This window comes from Mugil cephalus, chromosome 1 (assembly GCF_022458985.1).
Source record: "Mugil cephalus isolate CIBA_MC_2020 chromosome 1, CIBA_Mcephalus_1.1, whole genome shotgun sequence".
Lineage (NCBI taxonomy): Eukaryota > Metazoa > Chordata > Actinopteri > Mugiliformes > Mugilidae > Mugil > Mugil cephalus.
The window spans coordinates 6,815,099-6,839,082 of record NC_061770.1 but is presented as its reverse complement, the minus strand read 5'-3'; the positions used below and the strand labels follow the sequence as shown (position 1 = coordinate 6,839,082).

The following is a 23,984-nucleotide window of genomic DNA, read 5'->3' as shown; positions in this document are numbered from 1 at the left end:
CTCACCCTCCCTTGACCTTATCCCTCCCCCCCCCCCCCCCCCCCGTACTGTCCTCTCCACCAGCCCTACGACCTGCTCTTTAAAATCTGCGATTATACCTGGCTAGACACTGAGAGGAGTGGATTAATAAGGCAGCCTGTCAGTGTGGGTTGACAGGGGCTCGTTGCAGATTGAGGTAGCAAGCCAGCACGGTGGCTAGTTGGATGTTTGTTGGGGTCCTGGATATGGAGCCAACCTGCAAAGACTCCCATCTGCACAACTTGACGGTAGAGTACTGAGGCTGTGGGGGCACGTTTGTGGTTCTGAGTTGCTTGACTGCTCTTAAACTCTGTTGTATATAGTACATAGCTGTGGATATTAGTGTGTTCCAACGATGCAGTTACCTAAAACATACCTATATAATAGACATAGCGTCTGCCTATTTTACCTCTGTTCTTGTTTACATGAATGCTAAACCGGCTAGGTTGTGTCTCTGATCTACGCTGTGTGCATATTTACACACACGTGCACAGACACACTGCTCCTCCTTAGTACATGGAAACAATGACAGGAAGTACATTAGCGGGACCTCCATTGTATCTCCCCATACGTCCCCGCTTCCTGAGCTGGGTGGGTGTGGGTGCTGGTGAGGGGGCAGGGGGGAGGCACAGCAGAGTTAGACGTACATAGACGAGTCCCGTGGTGTTGAGGTGAGGGAGAGAGAGACAGGGGAAGGGGGGGGCACATGTCTGGGCCGGGACAGACAGAGAGATCCTTAATCCTGCAGCCTTCTGCTGCATGTGGCCTCAGCCATGGAGCTTTTGGAGCTCTGGAGCCTGGGCGCCCCCCCCCCCCCCCCCCCCCCCCCCCCCCCCCCCCCAGTTGCTGACTTGTGGTCAGTTTCATTGTTTCACCTCTCAGGATCCAATTTTGGGTTATGTCATGGTGGGCTGGTCCCAGATCAGCTCGTGAGGTGAAAAGCTGACTTTAAGTCAATTAGTTGTTGTCCCACAGAGGGGGACAGATGGTGGGAAGGTGGGAGTTACCAAACCTCAGGAATGCCCTCTGTGGCCATTTAATTGTGGCAGAAACAATAGTCAGGCCAGGAGCTGTTTATTCTAAATGTGTGTGACTGTTTTGCCCTTTTCACTGCGGCCCAGTCCTTTAAATTGTTTGTGTATTTTAATACACAGCCTTTGTTTACATGGCAGTTGTGTAGATCTGACTTTCTCTCTTGCTCTTTCCCCGTCTGTATTTGTCTCCCTGTTTAGGTTTGCCACCACCCAGACTGCCAAGACCTGAATAGCAAAAGCCCCCTTCACCTGTGTGAGTCATGTGACTCACGCTGCCATTCAGAGAACACAGACAACATGCACTTTGACCGGCACCCCCGATTCGACTTACAGCCACAAGGTAAACTTCTTTATTTGGTATTCCCCGCTCTGACAGTGATGATGTCAGCTCCATTACCTCATTACAGGACTCCACTGTGTAAATATCGAGGACACAGAGTTTTTATTGATGTCTAAATAAGGTGTTACGTGGCTTAACATTTTCTTTCCCATGTGTTTCTTGTCAAATTCTGAATTTCAATGTGATCATTCATGTCTGAAAAATCCTCATTGTTATTGACACTAAAAGGTTGTTTCATACAATCAAATCTGTGGCAGCTGTTGCAACCAGTGGTTAACTCTGTAGCTTCAGCGCAATAGTACAAACAGTACTTATTATTCTTCCATGCTGACTAGACTTCCATCCAGGGATACTGCAGGAAGATGTCACCCACAATCGTCAGATCTCTGATCGGTTGATTGTTTGTAGAAACTGGCAGTAACGGCCACCGGTGGCTCCAGAGCCACAGAACTATCTGAATCACTGAACAAATGGCAGTGGGTGGAATTTCAGGCTTGTGCTCACTACCCATGCAGAGTAGTGTTTGGAGTTTTTTGTTTTTTTTTCCTGCCCACGCTGTGAGATATGCATCCATGAGATTTCTGCTTTCACCCCTATAATACAGTCAGTAGTTCCTGTTGATTGCAGCAATAACTTAGAAAATAAAGCCTTATTATTTATTCAACAGCTTGCTTTAAGTAGACCTGCATTTGTGTGGGTAACAGGTTTGAGACAGATTTATTCAGGACACCTCCAAAGCTATTTGAATTAATGCTAAATTATAATAATTCATGGCCACACATTATTCCAAGTGTTTTCTTTTGTAATGCACGGGACCAAATTCATGGTGAACATTAACCGAGTTGTGATCCAACAGAGGGAATAACCGCTGTGTTTTCTTAACCTTTAGCCTCCATCCTGGCTCGGAACGTGTCCACGCGCTCCTGTCCCCCACGCACCAGCCCCCACTCTGACCTGGAGGAAGAGGATGAGGGGAGCAATGACCGCGGGTCAGTAACCCTTTGTTCCGTCATGCTAGTGTTCATGTGTGCCTCCGGACCGTCAGTCTTTTCGCACCGGAGGCTAAAATACAGGCGTGATATGTGTGTCTCTTGACGTCTTCTCATCCTCGTTTCTCGTTTCCTCATTTTCACATTTGATAAGGCGAACGCGTCTCATGGTATGGGTTCTTCTACGACGTATGGTAACGTATGTGTGACTGTTTTGCAGGGAGCGTAAAACAGTGGGCATAAAGTTGGTGAAAAAGAAGCCGCGGAGACGACACACTGATGTAAGTCCCACTCCATGCAGCCGTAGCTTCAGTTGTGTAGGAAAGTTGTGAAATCCAGCAGCCATGATATAACATGGTGATATCTGCTAGGTTGTTTGTTGTCTGAGCCAGGCTGTGTAGTGAGAAGGAGCCCCCCTGTGGATCTCCTGAGCGCATACATAAAGCCCCACCTGAGTAAACTTGCAGCATGTCTGTCCTCCCCACAGGACCCCAGTAAGGAGTGCTTCAGCCTCAAGTTTGACCTCAATGTGGACATTAACACAGAAATCGTACCTGCTATGAAAAAGAAAACGCTGAGGTGAGCGGAGAGGAGCGACGCACACTTAAAGCCGTGATTACCTTTATTTTTCTGTGTCTGAATTATTTTCTTGTTTCCAGAGAGGTTCTGGGTCCAGTGTTTGACAGGAACGGTATTGAGTTGTCCCGGGTCGAGTTGTTCCTGGACCAGTCCAATACGCCACTGTCTCTGAACTTCGAGGCCTACAGATTTGGAGGACACTACCTCAAAGTTAAAGGTAAAAATACTCCCAGAATGAGTCCCAACTTTGTCATGTTCTAAACGATCCGTGGTACTTTTATTTGTGATACCACGACTGATTCATCTCTGCCAAGCAGATGAAACTGGGTCTCTCTCATTGAGAAAATGAAATTTGATTTGCAGCACAGTTCAGTCAGACAGCCAATGCTTTGAAAACAGTAGTAAGGAACATAAAATCAAATAGATTTATTAAAAAGTTCCTCTAAATTCAGTGCCATAACATAATTTTACCTTTCCGTTTCCCCACCCTGCTCCAGTCCAGTGTCTTATGATCAGTCCATATGTTTGTTATATATTTATCTGTCCCTTAAGGTATTGCAGAAATTCTCACTCACTGATCTTTTAACTGAGCTGACAACATTTTGTATTTTAATATTTCCAAGTTGCCTCCTCTTCCAATCAGTGTCTAGAGTTCGGTAGCAAGAAACATCTTGTTTTACATTTACTGCATCATGTGTTTCAATTCTGGTATCAAGTTATACATCATGCAAATAAGATTAAGTGCTCGGCCCATTTTCATCTTTAGCCATAAATCATAATAAGTTACAGTAGACATCCACCAGCCCTTTTCAGTAACAAGAAAAGTCAAAGATAAGACTGATTCACTGCGGAAGAAAAAAAAACTGTTACGTTTAACCAGGAATGTGTTTGATTGTCTCCTATATTTTCCAGGTGTGTAATGTACCTCAAAAATGAATTTTCTTGAAATTTAGTTTTTCTGATTAAACGATAAGATTCATTCAGTTATTGGTACATGAAGTAGCCTCAGGAAAACAATGACCATAACCTTCAGATTGCAAGGACACAGTAAAATGAGCCACAGAAATAACTGGCTCTTTGACTTGTTCTTAGAAAGCCGTGCATTTTATGTAACAACGTTCTTATCGCTGTGCTTTTAACAATGGCACCATGATTCAGATGGTGTAGGCCTGTTTCCTCTCACATTCGTGTCTCTGACTAGAAGGAGAAATAAGTGGACGGTATCCTTGTGATCACAGCCACAAATGAAAATGCGTCGCTGATCTGCTCGGTTATGCTTCAGGAGTGTTATTACAATTTTCATGAATTTAAATGACAAAGCCGCAGCACAGTGTCTCAGTGTCCCCGTTCCTTTGTCTTCTCCAGCAGAAACCCTGAAGGGCAGCCATTATCTGCAGAAACACTTGTTGAGGTTTATGGATTCAAGGCCCATTAAAAGCCGTCATAAAAAAAGATTCAGTGCCATGAATAATTGCGTTTCTTTTGAAACTGTCACCCCGCCGAGTCACACCTCTTGACCGCAGTCTGGAGCTACGTTAACTTGGAAACACACAGGGGTCAAGGATAAACAGCCCAGCAGCTGTTCAGTCACATGTAGTCTGAGGGTCTGTGTTGCTCTATATTCTAAACACTTCGTCACCTCAACTCCTTTTGTACCAAGCTCCATGATGAATTTAAGCTTCTTTCATCTCATAGTTTTCCTTTAATCCTTTTTTTTGCACACTCACTTCTCTGATTATGTCATTTTCAGTCAGAGCACGCAGCTTCTAACAGCATGCGACAAACAACTAGACATTTAACTTGGGCATCAGACCAGAGCAGAGCTCAAAGAGATGCTGGAGTATTCACCAGGTGGTTGCATAAGGCATTTCTGTTCTGACTGGGCTATTGTTCTGCTTATTTTCCAGAATACTAGTGTCCGTGGTGATGTAGCTAGTGTTGTGATCATCAGTTGCTTTAAGGTGCCCCTAAGTGACCAGAGAACATTGTTTTGGGCCTCAGTTAAAGTCAAAATACATTCGGACATGGCTCTGGGCTGAAATGAATCCATTAGTAACAATTTCCTACTTTATACAGCACGACCAGGTGATGAGTTGAAGGTGGAGCAGGGCGTGAAGGACATGCGGTCACTCAGCCTGCCCAACATGAAGCCCTCCGGAGGCCAGAGCCCCTACATCGTCACTCCAGGCGGCGCGAAGATGGAGCACGGATCGCTGGGACGACGTGAAAACATAGATTTGTTGGTGAGTCACGTCTGGATGAAACAGCGTAACAAACATCATTTCATAATAGATACACTTCATGTGACGCTGCAGCTCTTAACATATAAAACTGTCTTTTACACTCATCAGACCAAAACACACCTGTTTAAAGCACACACAAACAAGACACTCCCTTAGACTTATTGTTTTGCCACACCCTTAACTATTTCCATAACCTTCCCTTCCTCCAGTCCCATAATGCCTTGGGCCACTGTAGTATCTCATGGTAATCTCATCATGACTTCATTGTCTTCCATTACCGCTATATGCCGGGCAGAATCCTGGGAACGTATTTGTCCTCTGCCAGCTGCATGTACGTACGTGTCACGGTGCCTGCTGCTGCCGACTGAACCGCTGGATCTTATTTGGTGATGAGTTCATTCAGGAACACTCTCTGCCACTTCAGCGCTTCCTGTGGTTACAGGAAGAGGTGGTTGTGTTAGTGATGAAAGATGCTAAGAGGCTGGCGGACGCCTGCAGGATTTTGATCCACTTGGAGTTTTTAAATAGGGCAGGCAGTCATCAGGTTCACGGTGTGACGTATAATGACTTGAAAACATGGCCTTGTAGCTTTTAAATAATTGCCACTTTCGACAAACATTATTAACAAGCTTTAGCTACACTACAACCACCAAGTGTGGTTAATACTGCTATGGTTTTAGGATATCCATCTACTCTGCAGTTCTACAAAGTGCAGCATGACTCTGAACATTTCTGGCAATGCATTTCAGGCAGTTTGTCCAAGTAGTGTTACCATCATACATGCACAAATAGACGGTTGTTCCTGTAGTGACAGGCAGCAGAACCGACCAATAAAGATGGTTGACACTGAACAGTGCGTTGGCCCTCTCCATGGGAATAGTCGACCGACATAAAGTATTATGCACACTCTGCAGGAAAGAGTTTTCTTTTCCCCGAAGCACTTCCAGCTTAAAATACCACATTAACGCCAAGCATACGTTGGGGATTCTGCTAGCACTTCGGCTAATGCGTCGCACAGCTTGAGACAAACCGAGACAAAAACAAGCTGCCGTGCAAATGTCTGGCCACTCCTGCAACCACTGTTCCATGTGAGAGATCGTTCTCAGTTGCAGGCAACACTGTAAATAAGAAGCATTCAGCTCTCCTCTCGGACAATGTCAACAAGTTAGTCTGTCTTCGTAGCTGCTTAAAGAGGAGGAACAGGGTCACATTAATGTGGATAAATGTGTGTTTAAAAAAAAAGAGACAAAAAGTAGTTTCAAGTTGTTTTGTTGAAACTGTTGTTTAATCAACACGTTAAGGGCATGCATATTCCCTTCCTTCTTGAGTCTGTTTGCTCATGCAAAATGAAACGCGATTAAAAAAGATTGGAAAATTAATTAAATTTAATCGTGATTAATCGTAATTAATCTGCAGCAACCCTGTGATTAATCTGATTTAATCATCATGTATATGAATATATATATATATAATGTGCGCTGTGCAGTTAATAGCTGCTGAGGTTGGTTTATTTAAGTGTACTAAGCAGTGACAAACCTAGGAAGACCCATGTCCGGTCTCTAATGAATCACCACTGTTTTATAGGCACAAGGGAGACCTACACAATATTAGGAAGGTGGTCATATTGTTGATCGGTGTACTTCCTCTCAGCCTAGGATTGTTATGGAGAAAATAGGCTATGTCTCTATGTAACAATTTTCACTAAAACCATAGCGGTTACATAACAACTTCCATGTCATCATTAGCAGTCATATTGCCTTGAACGGTTGTATTGTGTTTGCTCTGCAGTTCACCTTCTCATGGCGTGAGCATAACACTGCACGTACTGTAGCTGCTGTTGTGTTGCTGTATTTACTCATGTTTACACGGTTTTAGCTCACGAAATGCTCCTTTATGTGCATCAGACCAGTCATTGGTTTTTCATTGCCCTTAAGGCAAGTCAGGGCCTTCATAAAGGTGAGTTAGAATTTGTATATGCACTGTCAACATATGTCATTGTTGCTTTGGGCCTGAAAACAAGTAGAGGCATCTGTGGAGCCAAGACACTAAGGTTTAGTCATTAAGCTGAGACATAAACACAGCAGGTTGCTGAGGAAAGCTGAGATTTAGTCATACAGTGACCTGTTGCACTTTACTTTGTTCCATCCAACCACCGACAAAGTAATTCCTATTGAGGTATTTAGCCAAAGAATTTCAGTGTGCTCACGCTGCAGGTATTGACTTGAAAGTTTTATTGGTAGCGAGCGTGGAAAGCGTAATGCCGGTGCAGTCCTCAGGGGGGCAGTAATGGGCTACTCCTGAATGTTATGTTAGTGCAGCTGTGGCATTCCTCATCAGCAGTTAAAGAACTGCAGCGTAACATGCTTAAACAATTACGCCCTGTCTCAACAATGTAAATGGAGAAAATGTCAGTATAATTGTCGCTGCATTGTTAAACTATTCCATGATAACGTTTAATGTGTTATTTGGACCACGATAGCAGTCATAAACCCTGAGCTCATTTTATTATATTGGTACTTTAGCTCTGCAGCAGATTCCCTGTGATGTATTTCTGGTGGCTGTTAGTGTTTTATGAAAGCTGTTTGGAAGACAAAGGCTCTGGTTGGACATGTGGACACTGAGTACAGCACTTGAGTTTCTATGGCAGCAGCTTTGGCGCTCTCCATTAAACACATGCCTGCTTTTTATGGCATCACTGACTATGCTCAGAGAAGTTCAGATATTTGCCCAGTGACCGGATTCATAGCTTGGCACAGCAGCAGTTTGTGCCAGTCTTCAGGTGGTAAAAAAAAAAAAAAAGAACTGTGAGATCCTGTTAGTTTGGTATGAACTTCTTATTTAATTTGAATGTGGGTATTTTAAGTTGTTGTTGCATTTTATAGTGATAGGGCGCAGAGAACTCTGATGATGTGGATCGATTATTTTACGACCGGGATCATCGTCAGAGCTGTCTCATTGGTCCAAGCTGTATTCCAATCCTCCTGATAGCAGGCCTGCCTGTCTGTGCCAAGCACAAATTGCATAATGTCTGAATAATCTATCGCTTTACCCTTCATTCTATCTGCATTAAGATTATCTTTGATACGGACCTGAAACCGCCATCGTGACGCGCCCTGCAATTATGGAAAACACAGATAGGATTAAATAAAATTCAACAAAACTCCAGCCAATTCGTAAGTCATCTGTCTGACCAACTGCTGCCACATAGCTATACAAAACTAAAACTCTGAAAGGCCCTCTTCTTCACATGTAGCTGTGACTCATTTGGTAAACTGAAGTCATTAATCCCAAGTGGCAGAGTTCAGGATGTTTTTGCTCGCTATTCATTCGTCGGATTTGAGCCAAAGCGAAACTTTATGCTCAGGGGAACATGCTAAATATTCGTGTTTTGTGCAGCAGCTCTGTCATGCATGGGTCATACAGAACGCGTTATCTTCTTCTTTCCAGTAAACAGAAACCGAGACCTTTATCATTTTATAGTAGTCATAAAGATAGCTCAAGAGTCGGGACCTTGTGACTGTCAGTAACCATGTACAGTACACTGACATAACACGCACCCATCAGTTACCATAGTGAATAACAGTGAGGACCTGTAATCTAGTCTGTCCCTTCTCCTCATGTGTAACAGGGAGAAGTCTATAAACGTATTTAAGCCAGAGGTTGCAAATCACACTGACTAGGCTCACGTTACACTGTGCAGTTGGATGGTTTTGGCTCTCCCAGGAATTTAGTGTCTAGTAATGGATCCTCCATATGTGTGTCAGTTTTCTGGCCTCCCACAATGCACTCTTCCCTTACTTCACTCTGTTCTGTGGGAGGACTTTTGTGAACTTCTGGTCAGATCTCCCTCATTAGATGGTTTAAATACCGTTGAACTTTTCATTTTAAGTAGACAGCCTGTAATGTTTCAATTCAGATTTAAATCTGAATGATTAAATAAGTTTTATCTGAGCTAAATTATTTCACTGCTGTTCACACAAGACTTGACCGGTTTTCTTGTGAAGTTAAATAAAAAACAAAACAAAACAGGGTTCATTTAACCCAAAATCCCCAAAATGATTGAGATGATCTAAACAGTATTGTTTAGAAATGTTGTATTAAATGACTGTTGTCATTCTTGAAGTAGCCCATAGAAAGAAAACATCAAGCAAGCAGTAATACCAACAATTCTTTGTGGAAATATTTTAATTAGTTTTTTGACTGATGAGTAATAAATAAGAAAATAGTGACCAGTAATGGCCAGGATTAAATTTAAGAGTACTTCTCATGCCAGGCCTCACTTTTTTAGGTCAACGTTAAATCTAAGGAGTTTGGATTTCTTTTGTTAAATTAAATATTATACATATGTATTACAAAAAATCTACTGAAACATAAGTGCCGTGCACTGTTGAAGATGTGTAACGTATTTGCAATAATTTCAACACCTCTCTAGTCTCAGGCTCCAAGGTGTGACGATGTGTATGATTAAACCCAGTATCTTCTGGTTGGTTTATCCTTAAGACGTCACCTTTGGTTTTAGATTCTCATCTCATCTTCTACTACCACTTACATTCACTAGGGTCGTGGGGGTTGCTGAAGCCTATTCCAGCCATCATTGCGTGAGAGGTGGGATGCTTTAGCTTCTGACATTCGTAAATAATAATAAATGAATCAGTGATACTGAGTGAAAAGTTGAACGGCGTCCATATAACCCCCAGAAACATGCGGATGTGCCCCGGGGTTTGTCTGTAACAAACAGTAGAGACGGTTGTGTCATAACAGACGGGGGCTGTGTTCTGAGGAAATACTGCAAGAAAGGCCCTCAGGGCTGAAAACCAGGTAGAGCGCACACGTTTGACACCAAGAAAGGGAGCGGTGTGTTTGTATTCACACATCCCCACTGGATTTTAACTAGAGTGTATTCACGTAGCTCACCTCATACAGTGCCCTCAGTGTAGACAGCAGACGTTTAGCTGGAACAATTATCCTTCTTTATTTCATCTTAGACTGAGTCATACGTACGTGCTTTCACCCTGCATTGCACAACTGTGGATGTTAATGTGTGGAGTTTCTCATCCAGTAGCCACCTCTCCTCTCTGCGTCTTATAGCTCACAATGGAAACAATTGCCGATTAACACCGAGATCATTAAGAATGACAATAGCTGAATGAGCGTCAGTCACATGGGGCGTCATTGAAGCATTGGATCTGACGCATTGAACTGAAATACAAGGTGTCTCTCAGAACAGTCGGTATAGTTTGTTAATGGAGTGAGAAGTGTCAGTGATTGACTTGACAGACCTCGATGTTACACGTTTGTTTTCTGTGCTGTTTGGTTTCATCGCTGATATAAAGTTAACACAGTGAAATTATCTGCTAAATGCCTGTGATGTATTGATTTATTCATCTGCAATTTCTTTTCAAACTAAAATGCCAAGTTTTCACGCAAAAGATCATTTTGAATATTTTTCTTACATTTTTGTTGTTCTTTTTGTTCTTTTTTTTAAGGCAAAGCTGATCGTTTTTTACATTGCATTTAAAATATTTTCCGTACATTGTTTTTGAGATATACAGTATGACTTTCTGATCTAATCTCTCATTTGGGGAGACACTGCTTTATTTAATTGTACATAAATGAAATATTAACTATACACATAAACATCAACAAAACGAAAAAATAAACAAAAACAGCAAAACATTTGACCTTTTTTGACATTTTTATAGACTGATTGATTAAAAGAAGTAATTGACAGATTAAACAACAATGAAAGCAATCATTTAATCCATCTGTATACAGCCGTCCTGCCTGAACCACAATAGATCTAATTTTAGAGTTTATTGTTATCGTAGGATCCAGCTCGTCCAGTCGGTCTGCGTGAAGAATTTAACTGACTCACTTGTTTACTAGCACGCTCTTGAATTATACTCATTATACCAGGCATTAGGACACTATTATTTATTTCTACATATGACGTGGGAGGAGCCACAGGTCGAGAAGGTTGAGGAGGTGTGTGTTCTGGAAAGACAAAGAACTTCCCCTGATGGCTGAAGGTGGAGGTTACTGCAGCACACACACCTTTATGACTGATAATTGTGTGACCGTTGGTCTGGAGTACACAGTACTGCAGGATCAGGACGGCAGTCAGAAACACTGCACTTCTGTGATCCTGAAAATGGGTTCTTCTACGTGACTTTTGGAATTACCTCTGAGCTTTTTTGACTACTCAGACATTTTTGATTTTCAAACTGACATTTGGGGGATATTTATTTTTTTAATTTTTTTTTAAAACTTCTGTGGAAAATGGTTCGTTTTGGTTTGTCAACTTGGCGCAGCTGGGACCTGCTGCATGTGGACGCGGAGATTCCCGAGTCGCCTCCTCCTGACATGCCCCAGACGCCAACTGACTGTCAGGTGAGAGGTTTGCTGACATTTCATGTGCAGCCCAAGGCTGATCATATGTGATGTGTTTTAGACCTGCAACCATTGGTAATTAGTAATGTTTAAAGCAAAAAGGCTGAAAAGCTTTTGGCTCTAAGGTCTAAAATGTGACGAATAGATCCTGTTCTTTCTCGAACACAATCAGAAAGAATATATTTGAGCTTTAAACTCTTTTTCTATACAAAAAACATCTCATCTCGTTCCGTAGGAAACTATAATTGTGTTTTTCTCTTTAATCCCCAGTGAAGTAATGGTTAGTTGCAGGCCTTATATGGCTAAGACTGATTTAGTTTCATTTTAGACAAATACAGAGATATTGGACATTCACTCTTGCCTTAGTTGTCATTAAAGTCATATCCTCTGCAGGAAGGAACACGGTGAAAATGTTTCTGTTAGGACGGCTGGGACGTCATTACGTCTGCTGATAGAATGAGTAGTGGGAGGATTGTTCTCATTGTGTTTGTATACTGTCATGTCTCACCTCAGGCTGAAAGCGTCAAAGCTTCTGTTTGCTCCACTGTTGTTGCGCTCATCCGGCCCTCGTTATTACTTCTGCAGTGGCCGTGAAACATTCGTCGCGTGCTGACCACAAGGGGTTTCTTTTAGTTTCTATTTCCGCATTATGCACATGGTGGTGTGTGTGTCCGCGCGCACATGGGTTGGTGCGTGTCCGAGCTAGCAGGAAGGTCAGTGTCGCGCTGTTTTCCCATCGTTAATCAAGCTACCTGATCAAGGGGAGCTCTTATCAGTTGGCTAACATAAAGGTAGTAGCAGGAGGAAAGGGGGGCTGCAGGAGAAGAAAGGGTGGTGTAGCTCTGCCCTCTTTGTCAAAGAAAAAAGTATTTTTAATACAATCCCCCTCCCATTTAAAGATTTTTTTCTCTTTTTCAGGCCAAGGTTAAAGCTACAAGCCTCAGTGATAAGATAAGGCCGTGAGCGGCAGTGTTGATATCATTAACCTAACTGTCCCCCCACTAGACACACAAGCTGCACAAGTGGCAGCTCAGGACCGTTGAGACTGACAAGTTTACACAGCAGCCATAAGAGAAGCCTTGTAAACATAATTAGTTAGGCAGACATGAATAGAGCGGCTTCATGGTCGCTGTGAGGGTCTATTGGCTCAGGCTGAAGAATTAGTGGTCATTACCTGCAAATGATGAGAATATTCACGACTGCAACGTACATTTTTTTTCTATCTGAGAAGTATAAATACTCATCTCAACTTCTCAACACCTAATAAAATGTATGCACCGACCAGGCAGAACATTATGACCACCTTCCTAATGTTGTGTAGGTCTCCCTTGTGCCTCCAAAACAGTAGTGACTCATCTGATAATGGACACGGATCTTCTGTGGGTGTCCTGTCGGTCCTATGGGTTGAGGGGAGGGGCCTCTGTGGATCATCCCACAGATACTTGATTATTTTGGGACCTTGTGAATTTGGAGGCCAGGTCAACACCAACACCAACATCCACATGAATACCAGGTCCAAGAGTTTCCCAGCAGAACGTTGAATTGTCACAGTGGTTTAAATGTTATTTACTTTTCCTGTCAGTGGTCTTAATGTTGTGGCCGATCGGTGTATGAGTGTGCAAACCATCAGTGGATTATAACAGTTAAGTTTCTGTGGAATTGCTAGTTCCTTCTCTAGACAGTTGTCAGACGTTTCTGGAGGAGGAGGAGGAGGTTTGCGCTTGCTTTTGTGCTTATCTCGTGGAATAAGCAGCCGATTAAATGTGCTGAAACAAGCAACCAGGCAAAGGGTATTTCCCGCTTGACCATTATTAGGGAATATCTTTCCTTGTTTTGGTCAACTGGCGTGACATTGTTCTAAGGTCAAAACAGTGATTGAAGATAACATAAAGAATAGTGGCTTTAAAAGATTGAGGAATAATTTAAGTGCCCCTCCTTCGTTTTCTTGGTTTATTTTGGTTAATTGCTTGTTAATTGCTCATGCAGAAAAACTGGGTGGTTACATTATTTCAACTTGTGCGCTGCCTTTTGAGATTGACCTAAAGAGAATCTGGCATCCAGGATGAATGTTTGATCCAGGGAGCTCCCCGCAAGCTGTCACACTGACCCCACCTCCAGATATTCAGATCAGCCTCCTCTGGTGCCTCCTCTTTCCTGCTCAGCACAATGAAGCTGGACCCTCCTGGTTGCTATGACTTCAGGCCAGTGTCCGTGTGAAATGCAAGCAAGCTGGGAGCCTCAGTGAGTAGGTTTCACCGCTGACTGTTTGGACAGCAGGAAAGGACCCAGAGACGTCCCGGCTCAAAGAGAGGCCGGGGTCTGGCACTGCAGGACGTGGCGGGCAACCCGGATTCGGGACGCTTCAAGACCGCGTGAAGTTCATGTGGAAATAACGCCCTGGTGTTACAGCGGCCGCTCGGCTTCTTAGACCGGCTCGCCGTCATAGCTCTGAGCGGCGAGGACGCCGTGGATGTGTTTCTCCCAGTGGAAGTGGAGCGAGGGAGGAAGCTAGAGGTTGAGAGAGAGCAGCAGCTGGCTCCAGAATGGGCTACGATCCATGAACCCAACTGAAGGATTAGGATGGTTTTTGTTACTTTTGACATGCCTCTGGCTTCAATGGTGAGCACTGTTAATATGGTGGGAAAGTGCTGATAGCTTTTTATCCCCGGGTGCTTTTAATTACAGCTTCCTGGCCTTGTTGTCATGTTTAAATGTTTGTCTTAGTTTTAGTCATATGTGATTTTTATTCACTGTTTCTCTCTTTACCTACTTAAATGTGTTGCCCTGTGCTGCGAAACATCTACTAACCATATTTCGGTTCACCCAGTTGTGTTCAGTTTGAAACTCAGAGTCCAGACTTTCCCTGTTTGTCCATGGGGACTTCACACTTCCTAACACCTGCATCCTTGACCAGCTGGCCCCGAAACCAACACAGAAAAGTCCCTAAATGGGTTCAGGCTGGTTTCTCTTTCACTGAAGTGACACTGAAGTCTCCTCCTTCACTCAAGTTCTTGTTGTAAAGCCAGTTAGGTCGCTGTTCTCTCTGGGCATCATTTCTTGTCAGATAAAAGGACTAAAAGCTGCTTGACAAACCCGAGGACCCCCCACTCAGTTATGCAACTCTGTCCAGGCCACTCGTGCCCCTCAAGTGGCTCCACAAAGGTCTGGGGACATTCTTCCTAAAATGGGAATGTGTGTAATGCAGAACGATATAACCAGAGCTCTTCATAATATTTACATTTCATTTTTTAACATATACATGCCACAAGCTATATACTGCGATGAGTCTCCGTCAGCGCGGTTCATGGGGGTTGTTTACAAAGATTTTTTTTTCCTCCATGTATTCAAATCTTGACTGAAGTGGGGGTTTTAGTTTGATTTACTTACAAACATCTCTGGACAAATAGACCGCCGCGACTCTGATGATGAAAAGAGGACCTGAAACATGTTATTACACCGTGGAAATTAATAATTTAGACGAGTGCATATTTGAGCCCAAATTGCTTTCAATTTCTCACACGTGTGAATTGGATGTTTTTCATAAATGAAGACGCATGAACTCCTCACCCGTGGTAGTAAACCGCTTTAATTCACCATTTCTGAAATTTTATTGATATTTTTGCACAACTGGCATTGAGAACTATTTCCCAGCTGCAGCTTTGAGCAGAAACATGAGAATCTGACTAGACTGTGGACCGCTGCGTTGCATTGACCTAAAAACCTTGGTGTTTGTGTTCCTGTGTTTGTGTTGTGTGGGTGAGGTGATCAGTAAAAGAATTTCGTCGGAATGACCGGTCAGTTTCAGCAACAGTGTCAGTGTCCAGGAATGTACGTTTGTTGTTGCTTGTCGCCGTGTTTGAAGTGGGGGGTCGTCGGCCTGGCTTACTGCGACTCCCCACCAGCAGATTCCTCGGCACTGACACTCCAACGGCAAAAACAACTGCTTCCTCAGATACCGAGGTGGCCCCTGTTTGTTTGCTTTGCAGCAGCTCGTAAAGTGGACAGAGATTGCATGAGTGAGGGTGCGCGGCAGGGCCTGCTGACAGGGTAACAATTGACGGGGAACAATGGCCAGACTCTGGTCGTCTGTTCTTATGGAACAACGTCCCTCCTGCTCCTTGTGATGTAATGAGCATTCACTTCGAGGAAGTGGCAGTTCTTCCCTCTCCTGTTTGTTTCCGAGCGTTAGGGTGGCTTTAACGGTCCTGCTGATGTCATCCCTCGCACAGAATTCCCCTCTGATTTCCTGTTTGTCCTGTCTTTGTGAATTTCTCTCATTCTGTCATTGTCTCCCTCAATGCCATCTGATGGGAAACATTTTATTTACCAGTGACATCAAGAGTCCCTCATGCCATTCTTTCGTCTTCTGTTGTGTACCTTTACGCTGTTCAGCATGGGAATTTTATTTACACTTCCACTATATTTACTCCTCTGTGCCTCACAGGGTCAGGCGCGACGGAGGAAGAACATAACGGAGTTCCTGGGGGAGACGAATATTCCAACCCCGGATGCTCTGGGACAGATCGGTGGCTCCCTGCCCAGCGTTGGGGCCGGGCCCGACAGCTGGAAGAACCGCGCTGCCAGCCGCTTCAGTGGCTTCTTCAGCTCCAACGCTGGAGCAGGGCCCTTCGGCAAGGTAACCAAGCAGACAAAAATACACACAAGATTGTGCGTGCGTGCTGTTTCAAGGAAGGCAGTGCACTTTACTTTGGCTACAGAACAGGGATTGTGGTGGGCATTTTTTTTTCTTTTTTTTTTGCCCAGACTTGTCTCAGATTAAGAAAACATTAAAAAACCAAACAGAACAGTAGCAAGCGGGAGCAGTGGGAGGAGGTCAGAAGGCCGTGTCCTGCGAGTCCCCGGTGAAGTCATTTCCCTTCAGAGTCTCCTGACTTGTTGGCTCACATAGTTTCCTCCCAGCAGCTCTGGAAATAAGCCGTCTTACAGGATGTGCTCAGTTCTGTCCAACGAAAAAGGCTTAAAGAAGCTGTCTGTCTTAGGATTGCAAACAGACTGGAACAGCTAACCTGTTCTAATGAAAACTGTCCCTGCAGCGCGCATTAAAGCTCACCAATTCCTTTAACGTCTGTATCAGATGTTCTGGGTCAACTCTGGCTCTAATGAAGCACATGCATACACCCACACACACATGCTCCCATTGTATCCCCGCCTCTGAGGTCACATCCTGCACAGTAGCAGATGTCAGACAGAGACGGTATCTGTCAGTCACCTGTCAGTGCCGGGCTCCTCTCTATTCAGCCCGTTTGTCCCCCATCACCCTTTCAGGGCCAGAGATCCTGCACCGGGACCTGGACCTCTGGCACCCTCCATTACTCCAGGGTTAAACACCTGCCAGTCACTTTGCCCCAATACTTTTCCATGAAGACCCGATCTCTGAACATTTTACTCCTTAAAGCTGCTGTACAGTTTCTCCTTTTTTGGCTGCAGAAAGCATAAAATCCTCCCTTGTGTTGCAGCTCTCACCCCCACTCCCCTGTCCCCTATTGTTAAAGTGGTCCCAATGCACAGGGCTCATTTTCATAACTACGTAAGGCCTGCCAGCTCAAACAAAGACATGAATAGCAGTCGGCTGCTGGATTTAGGCACAAGTAATAACGGGATTAGTATGCTAATAATACACGGATTCCTCTTTACTTACAGTTTGAATGCAACAATAAACAGCCACGGAGAAACTTCTGGCTACTGTCTCTTTTTGGTGTTAACTTCTAACGGTTCTGGTTCTGTGACAGGAGCTGGATCGTCTGGAGCAGCTCCAGAGCAAGCTCCACTCCTACACGGAGTTCGGGCTGCCCAAGGTACCACGGCAGCTCTACTTCCATCAGGACTCCTGGGAGCAGAGTGAAGAAGAGACCTGCCTGTCCCTGGAGGACAGCTGGCAGACGCTACTGGATGGACCAGAGGTACAGAGCACGAGGGCCAAACACACGCACACACACAATGAAAGGTTTTACTATGGTAATTTATTTGTTCATCCTCTTTCAACAAAAGCAAAAGGACAAATTAAATAGTCAAAAAGCATTGGTACAACGCAGTTCAACGACATAACCTAAACCATGATTATTTTACAGACTGTTCTAGAAGAGAAAGCTGCAGTAAAATGACAAATCATCATACTGCCTTATCACTGTTGATGTAGACAAACTTTCTCTGGCATGCACATACCCTACATGCATGTATCTTCCTGGTACACACCTGTCTTTTACTTCCTCGTTTGGCAATCTTTGTTTCTCTTACCCTGTTGCATGATTTCCCGGAATAACCCTCACAAAGCACCTTACAAAGCACTGTAGTGTTACACTGCAGCAATGCAATGCAAATGTAAATGATAACACCTGTAAGGCCCATCACTGGTTAATGAGTAAATGGCTGGTCAGAGGAGCTCACAGATCAGCTCATATGGTCACTGATCCGACAAACAACGCTCAATTAATCAAGCCAGAAACTGGAAAATATCCGAACTTTGTCAAAAAAGTTATTTAAAATTCCATAATGCCTAACATAAGTGGCAAAAGCCTCCATATAATATTCCAGTCTTAAACGTATACACACAGTGTGAACATATTATCAAAGTGTTGAATTAAAAGCCTGAAAGATCCTCAGCTCAGATCAAATCACTGGTGAAACCCATCACCCAGTAAATGATGTGCTTTTTAAGATAAATCTGTGAATTTATTTGTTCTAATAGTCAACCATTTGTATTTGTGTTTGTGCAGGAGTTGACAAGGCGACAGTTCCACCAACAGGAGGCGATCTGGGAGCTGCTGCACACCGAGGCTACCTACATAAAGAAACTCAGGGTCATAACTGATGTAAGTGCAGAAAGATATTGCACTTTCCCGACATGAGCACTAAAATTACACGCCGTTACACATCTGGTTGTTATGTAAGAAGAACTGGCTTCCGTACAATCAGAGATAAGATGCCTCGACCAGAGAGTACATGAGACTGGCCTTTATCACTAGACTAATAAAGTGTTATAAAAACCAAGGCTCAAGGCAGATCATTTTCCCATTTAATGCCTGAACATTATATGATTATGTATGAATTAGAAGAACCTAAAGTTCAGAGGCTTACTCATGGTGTGTCTCTCTTTCCAGCTGTTCCTGTGTGGGCTGCTGAACCTGCAGGAGAGCGGCCTGCTGACGGAGGTGGAGCCCGCCAAGCTCTTCAGCAACATCCAGGAGATAGTCTGCCTCCACACGACCCTGTGGAACGAGGTCATGCTGCCTGTGCTGGAGAAGGCCAGGCAGGCCCGGGCCCTGCTCAACCCCACTGATCTCCACCACGGCTTCAGGACGGTCAGTTTCAGATCAATTGTGAATGATAAACTTTGGACTTATCAGTAATCTATGACCCCATATACAGCACTACAGTTTCATTTGTGTCTCTGCCAGACAAACAAACAAGTTAATTTATTATATGAACCAGATCTTCTCGAAGCTTAAAATTTAACTCAAACACTGAGTCTTGGAGATTATGTTGAACACATTACTCTTCTTTAGACTCAGCTCAAGTCAATATGTTTTGACTCATGCTGGCGTAGCAATCTCTCTGACTCACGTCTTTATGTGTGTTTAGTTTGGCTCCAGGTTCCAGCCCTACATCCGCTACTGCATGGAGGAGGAGGCCTGCATGGAGTACATGCGCACGCTTCTCAGGGACAATGAGCTCTTCAGGACATACGTCACGGTCGGTGTCTCTCTGCTGGACCCCTCACTCGTCCTTAAGTGTGCTTTTATATTTGTTGTGCTTGACTTCCTGTTTTTGTGACCCAATGCAGTGGGCAGAGACCAATAAGCAGTGTAACCGCCTGAAGCTGGCCGACATGTTGGCAAAGCCTCACCAGAGGCTGACCAAATATCCCCTCCTGCTGAAGAGCGTCCTCAAAAAGACGGACGAGCAGCCAGCACGCGAGGCTGTCAACAGCATGGTAGGCCAAACTCCCTTAACTGGCCTTTATTCTGTGGCTGCTTGCTGCCAGCGATCTAAACACGTACTTCTGTGATTTAAGGTGGCAGCAGTGGAGGGCTTCATCAACAGCGTGGACTCCCAGATGAGACAGCGTCAGGAACAACAAAAGCTGGCCACCATCTCTGCCCGTATAGACTCTTACGAGGCTGTAGAGGGCAGCAGTGAAGAGGTGGAGAAGGTAAGATTTACGAGGATCCGGTTCCTTCAGATGAGTCTTCATGTAGGATTCGGCTTTCAAGCTTTTGTCTTTTCCCTCTTTTAAGATCCTCAAGGAGTACAACCGCTTTGACCTCATGGCTCCCATGAGAGGAATATCTCCAGAGGAGACTCGACAGCTGCATCTGGAGGGAGCGCTGAGGATGAAAGAGGGCAAAGACAGTAGGGTAAGAAAGTCACACGACAATAAGCTCTTATCTTTAGACTCAGTTTACCAGTCACACCTGGTTTCTTTCTCACGCTTTATTCGCCTCACATTTCACATAAAACGGATCGTCTGTGAAACGTTACAAGTGTCAGAAATGGATTTACTTCCCCCACAGATGGAGGTCTACTGCTTCCTGTTCACTGACCTGCTGCTAATAACCAAGCCAGTCAAAAGAGTGGAGAAAGTCAAAATCATCCGCCAGCCGCTCCTCATTCACAATGTGGTGTGTAAAGAGCTCAAAGACACGGGTGAGTGCTCTGAGGCTTGAATATTCAGACGTTCGGTTCATCAAATGTTTCACATTATCTGTCTATTCATTAAATTTACTTTATCAGTCGAGTAATACTGACATGTTGAACTTTGTCATTTCACCAGGCTCATTCATTCTCATCTACCTCAATGAGTTCAAGAGTGCAGTGGCAGCCTACACTTTCCAGGCCAACAGCGCCCCCCAGGGGCGAAGCTGGATAGATGCAATCTGCAACGTCCAGGTTGGAGATCCTCTTCCCATCAGATCAGACTCTTTCCATGAGTTTGCAATTTATATTTTGTTGTTTTCAAATGTTTGTACTGATGGAATGATTACACTTCAGAACCAGCTGCAGAGGCTTCGCACTGAGGAGGACCTGCGGCGGAAGAACAGCCTGAAGACGTGTGTGGAGCGTGAGGTAGAGGAGGAGGAGGAAGATGAGAGCAGCTCCACCACAAGTTCCCCGTGCCTGAGGCACAAGGACCAGCAGAACTCCAGGTATGCACCACTCAACTGTGGAGGAGAACTCATTTAAAGAGGAAATCAAATCAAAAAAGCCTAAAAGAAAGCCTCAAATCTCTGGATGAATCCTCCTGTTACTAAATTTAGACCTGCTTTAAATGACTTTCTTTTCGAGGTGATCTGAAAAGACTGAAATGTACATTTAATGACTCTATGCTAAGTGAAGCCTACTGCTTACTGACTGTACCTTTATGCTGAACAGACTCTGGTCCTGTTGCTATATTTGAGAGAATTTTAGGCTAAGTCAAATATACAGTGTTAATAGGTTAGTTGTTGTGTTTCCAGGCGACAGACTAAACTGATGTTATTGTTCTTCTTCTGTTTTGTTGATGTATCCAAAGCAGCGTGGACTGTTTATTGGCCTTATGAAGCATTCAACTCCAGAGTGACTTGAATGCACCATAAAATGTTGAATATTTAACTCTCACACGAGTTTTATGTTGCTGAAGGGTAACCATCGTTCGAACCTCTTGTTTCAGTCAATCAGACGGTTCCACGGAGACCCTGTCTGTGATGGACGTCGACGAACCAGGAGAACACCCAGAGACTCCTGTCTCCAACATAAACCTCGGGGGAACCTTTAGTAAAGACTCTGATTGTGACGCCCCTCTCTCCGAAAGCTCCGAGACCACGAGTTCCCTCAGCGTCCACTCCAGTATTTACTCTGAGCACAATCAGGGGATGGGGCCTGACGCCGAGGAGTTGGACCCACAGTGTCGCTCTCTGTCCATGGACAGCGCCTACGGTACCCTCTCCCCCGAGTCCCTCCTGAGAGAACTGCAGCCACAGGCTGGCCAGAGTGAAGGAGAAGAGACGGAGGAAGAAGAGGGAGACAGAGAAGGTCAGGAGGCAGAGCGGGAAGAGGCACAAATAGACGAGGAGGAAGAGGTGGAGGAGGTGGAGGAGGAGGAGGAGGAGGAGGAGGAGGAGGAGGAGGAGGATACCTCACGGGGGTCTCAGCAGTCCGTAGTCCAGTCCTCTAAACCCCGTCGGCGACCTCACGTTCAGTCACGAGTCCACTGCCTCCAGAACTTTTCCTCTCTGACCTTATCCCGCTCTGAGGACAACCTCCTGCAGCACTTCCACGGTAGAACCCCCATCTGCCACATACACTCACACAGCTCCGAGGAGCCGGACCAATCGCAGAGTTCAGACATGGACGCGTTGTCGCTGGCACACAGCAAGAGCCTCTCGGAGCTGGGCCAGGACTCCGTGGAGCTGTTCTCCGGTGACCTCGACCAGTCTGACGACTGCTTGACCATCACCGTGCCCTCGGACAAACTCAGCGCCACCCTGAGGAGGGCGCAGGCCAGGCAAGGCCAAAAAGCCGGACCGTGCGAGGAGAACGACTGCCTGGGCAACGGCTCGGACGGAGAAACTGCTCCATTCGCCTGCGCAGATAAGAAACAGGAGTCGGTGGTGACGGGCGATTCAGGGGAAGCTTCGCCCAAGAAGAGGAAATCTCCAAACCAGCAGCACAAGAAGCTGACGCTAGCTCAGCTCTACAAGATACGCACCACACTCGTCCTCAACTCCACACTGACAGCATCGTAAGTCACTGCTTCTGTAACCAGCCTTCAATGCATTTAAAGCAACTTTGTTCGTAGAAGATGTTAGATGAGAGCAAAGCTAAATATGAAGCTGCAGCAGGCTAAACATTCTCCATAAAACTAAAACTATGGATGGTGATATCTTTGCTTAGAGCCAGACTAGTTTGCTGTCAGTCTAGCGCTAGGTTAAGCTAACTGACCGCTCGCTGTAGCTTCGTTAAATAACTAATTCAAGTGTATTTCTCCAAAAACTCTTATAGTTTGTGCTAGAGTGAATATGTATTAATGCTTGTTTCTTTTTCCTTCTCCAGAGAGGTATAACGATGAACACACGACCAGTGGCACGAGGACATTGAGAGGAACAACACTTGTTTCATGAGGATGGACTGAACTTCTTGACACACAAATGCACTCTCTCTCTAACTGTCCTCTCCCTTCCTGTTGCTTTTTGGACAGTGACTGCACCATTTTTACATTTGAACAATGATTTCTTTTTTTTTTCTTTCTTTCTTTCTTTCCCTTTGCCGTTGCATTGGTTTCTGAATTTTTCAAATGGAAGGGAGAGGCAGAGAGACATTAACTGATTGCACTTTGCAACAGAAGTAGCATTATGGGAGGAGGGGTGTGGCCGGGACCTTAAGGTGGACTTGTGGAGTCTGCACGGGGTGGAGCTGAATCCTGCACCCTTTTCCCTCTCCGGAGGCGACGAGAGGGACACCAAAGGCTCTCTATACACACGATTAAAAAAAAAGATGAAAGCACCTAGGACGACCTCCTGATACTTTACTACTCCTGGTTTGCTTTCAACAAAAGAAAAGAATTGCACAGTTCTGTTTGTTAAGTAAAATAATCACTAAAGAGTGAATTTACATTTACAGTCACATGATGAATTTGTTGTTTGTGTACAGATGTGTTTGTGTGTTTGTGTGTGTGTGTGTGTGTGTGTGTGTGTGCGAGATGAATGAATGTCTGTGTTGGATTCCTGACTGAACCAAAACTGATTCCCGTTTCTTGTGTAACGCACCCAAAGATGGAAGACCTGTGTAGGGCAGAAGAAGCGCGCCCAAAGACAACCCAGCCAATCACGATTCAGCTCATGAACCAGCCGCTTTACTCTTAAACCTTTAGGTTGATATGTCGAACTAACGAGAAGGGGGTTTGTAAAGGCGACGACTGAATATGGGAGACTGAAGCTGCCCGTGGAACGTAAACGTATGAAAACCACGTATCCAGCTGGTTCCTTCAAAGGAAGGAGGTCGTGTCTCTTTATGATTAAATGAGGATGTGGAATGAAAAGGGTTTGGGGTGAATGAGTGAATCTGCAGAGCTTTCACCGGGAGACTAAAACAAACTCAGCGTTTCAGATCAGTGATTATTAACCTTACTCCAAACATTGTCCAAAAAAATAACTGTTTACTTTAGTTTATGTGTAATATTTATTATGCCTGCTCTATTTTATATATATACATATATATATAAGATATTGTTTATATTGTTTGCTTCTATGATTTGTATTTTTTTGTCAATGTAGTCTTAATTTTTATTTTTTTTTCTTCGCCAGGCATTAATGTGCTATGAACCAAAATCATGTGTTTCCTCTTTCAGGAATGACTTTAAAGTGTCTTACAAAATAAATAAAAAATTCTAAAAATA

General features: G+C 44.4%; 1 protein-coding gene across 6 annotated transcripts in view; it reads left to right on the top strand.

Moving 5' to 3' along the window:
* plekhg5b (pleckstrin homology domain containing, family G (with RhoGef domain) member 5b) overlaps window positions 1–23,984 on the top strand; it is a 64,849-nt gene extending 40,865 nt beyond the window's left edge. For 5 of the 6 annotated variants that reach the window (XM_047572435.1, XM_047572426.1, XM_047572446.1 and 2 more), the window contains 19 exons: window positions 1,251–1,392; window positions 2,282–2,381; window positions 2,602–2,662; window positions 2,869–2,960; window positions 3,041–3,177; window positions 5,037–5,203; window positions 16,038–16,229; window positions 17,344–17,514; window positions 18,328–18,423; window positions 18,712–18,912; window positions 19,193–19,303; window positions 19,395–19,544; window positions 19,626–19,763; window positions 19,849–19,968; window positions 20,125–20,257; window positions 20,385–20,500; window positions 20,603–20,757; window positions 21,261–22,331; window positions 22,643–23,984. In XM_047572435.1, the coding sequence (XP_047428391.1) occupies window positions 1,251–1,392; window positions 2,282–2,381; window positions 2,602–2,662; window positions 2,869–2,960; window positions 3,041–3,177; window positions 5,037–5,203; window positions 16,038–16,229; window positions 17,344–17,514; window positions 18,328–18,423; window positions 18,712–18,912; window positions 19,193–19,303; window positions 19,395–19,544; window positions 19,626–19,763; window positions 19,849–19,968; window positions 20,125–20,257; window positions 20,385–20,500; window positions 20,603–20,757; window positions 21,261–22,331; window positions 22,643–22,652 (3,363 nt within the window). In that variant the 3' untranslated portion in view covers window positions 22,653–23,984. Of the gene's footprint in view, window positions 1–209; window positions 267–1,250; window positions 1,393–2,281; window positions 2,382–2,601; window positions 2,663–2,868; window positions 2,961–3,040; window positions 3,178–5,036; window positions 5,204–16,037; window positions 16,230–17,343; window positions 17,515–18,327; window positions 18,424–18,711; window positions 18,913–19,192; window positions 19,304–19,394; window positions 19,545–19,625; window positions 19,764–19,848; window positions 19,969–20,124; window positions 20,258–20,384; window positions 20,501–20,602; window positions 20,758–21,260; window positions 22,332–22,642 lie in introns of those variants that run through there. The other variant, XM_047572443.1, reaches the window with a different exon arrangement.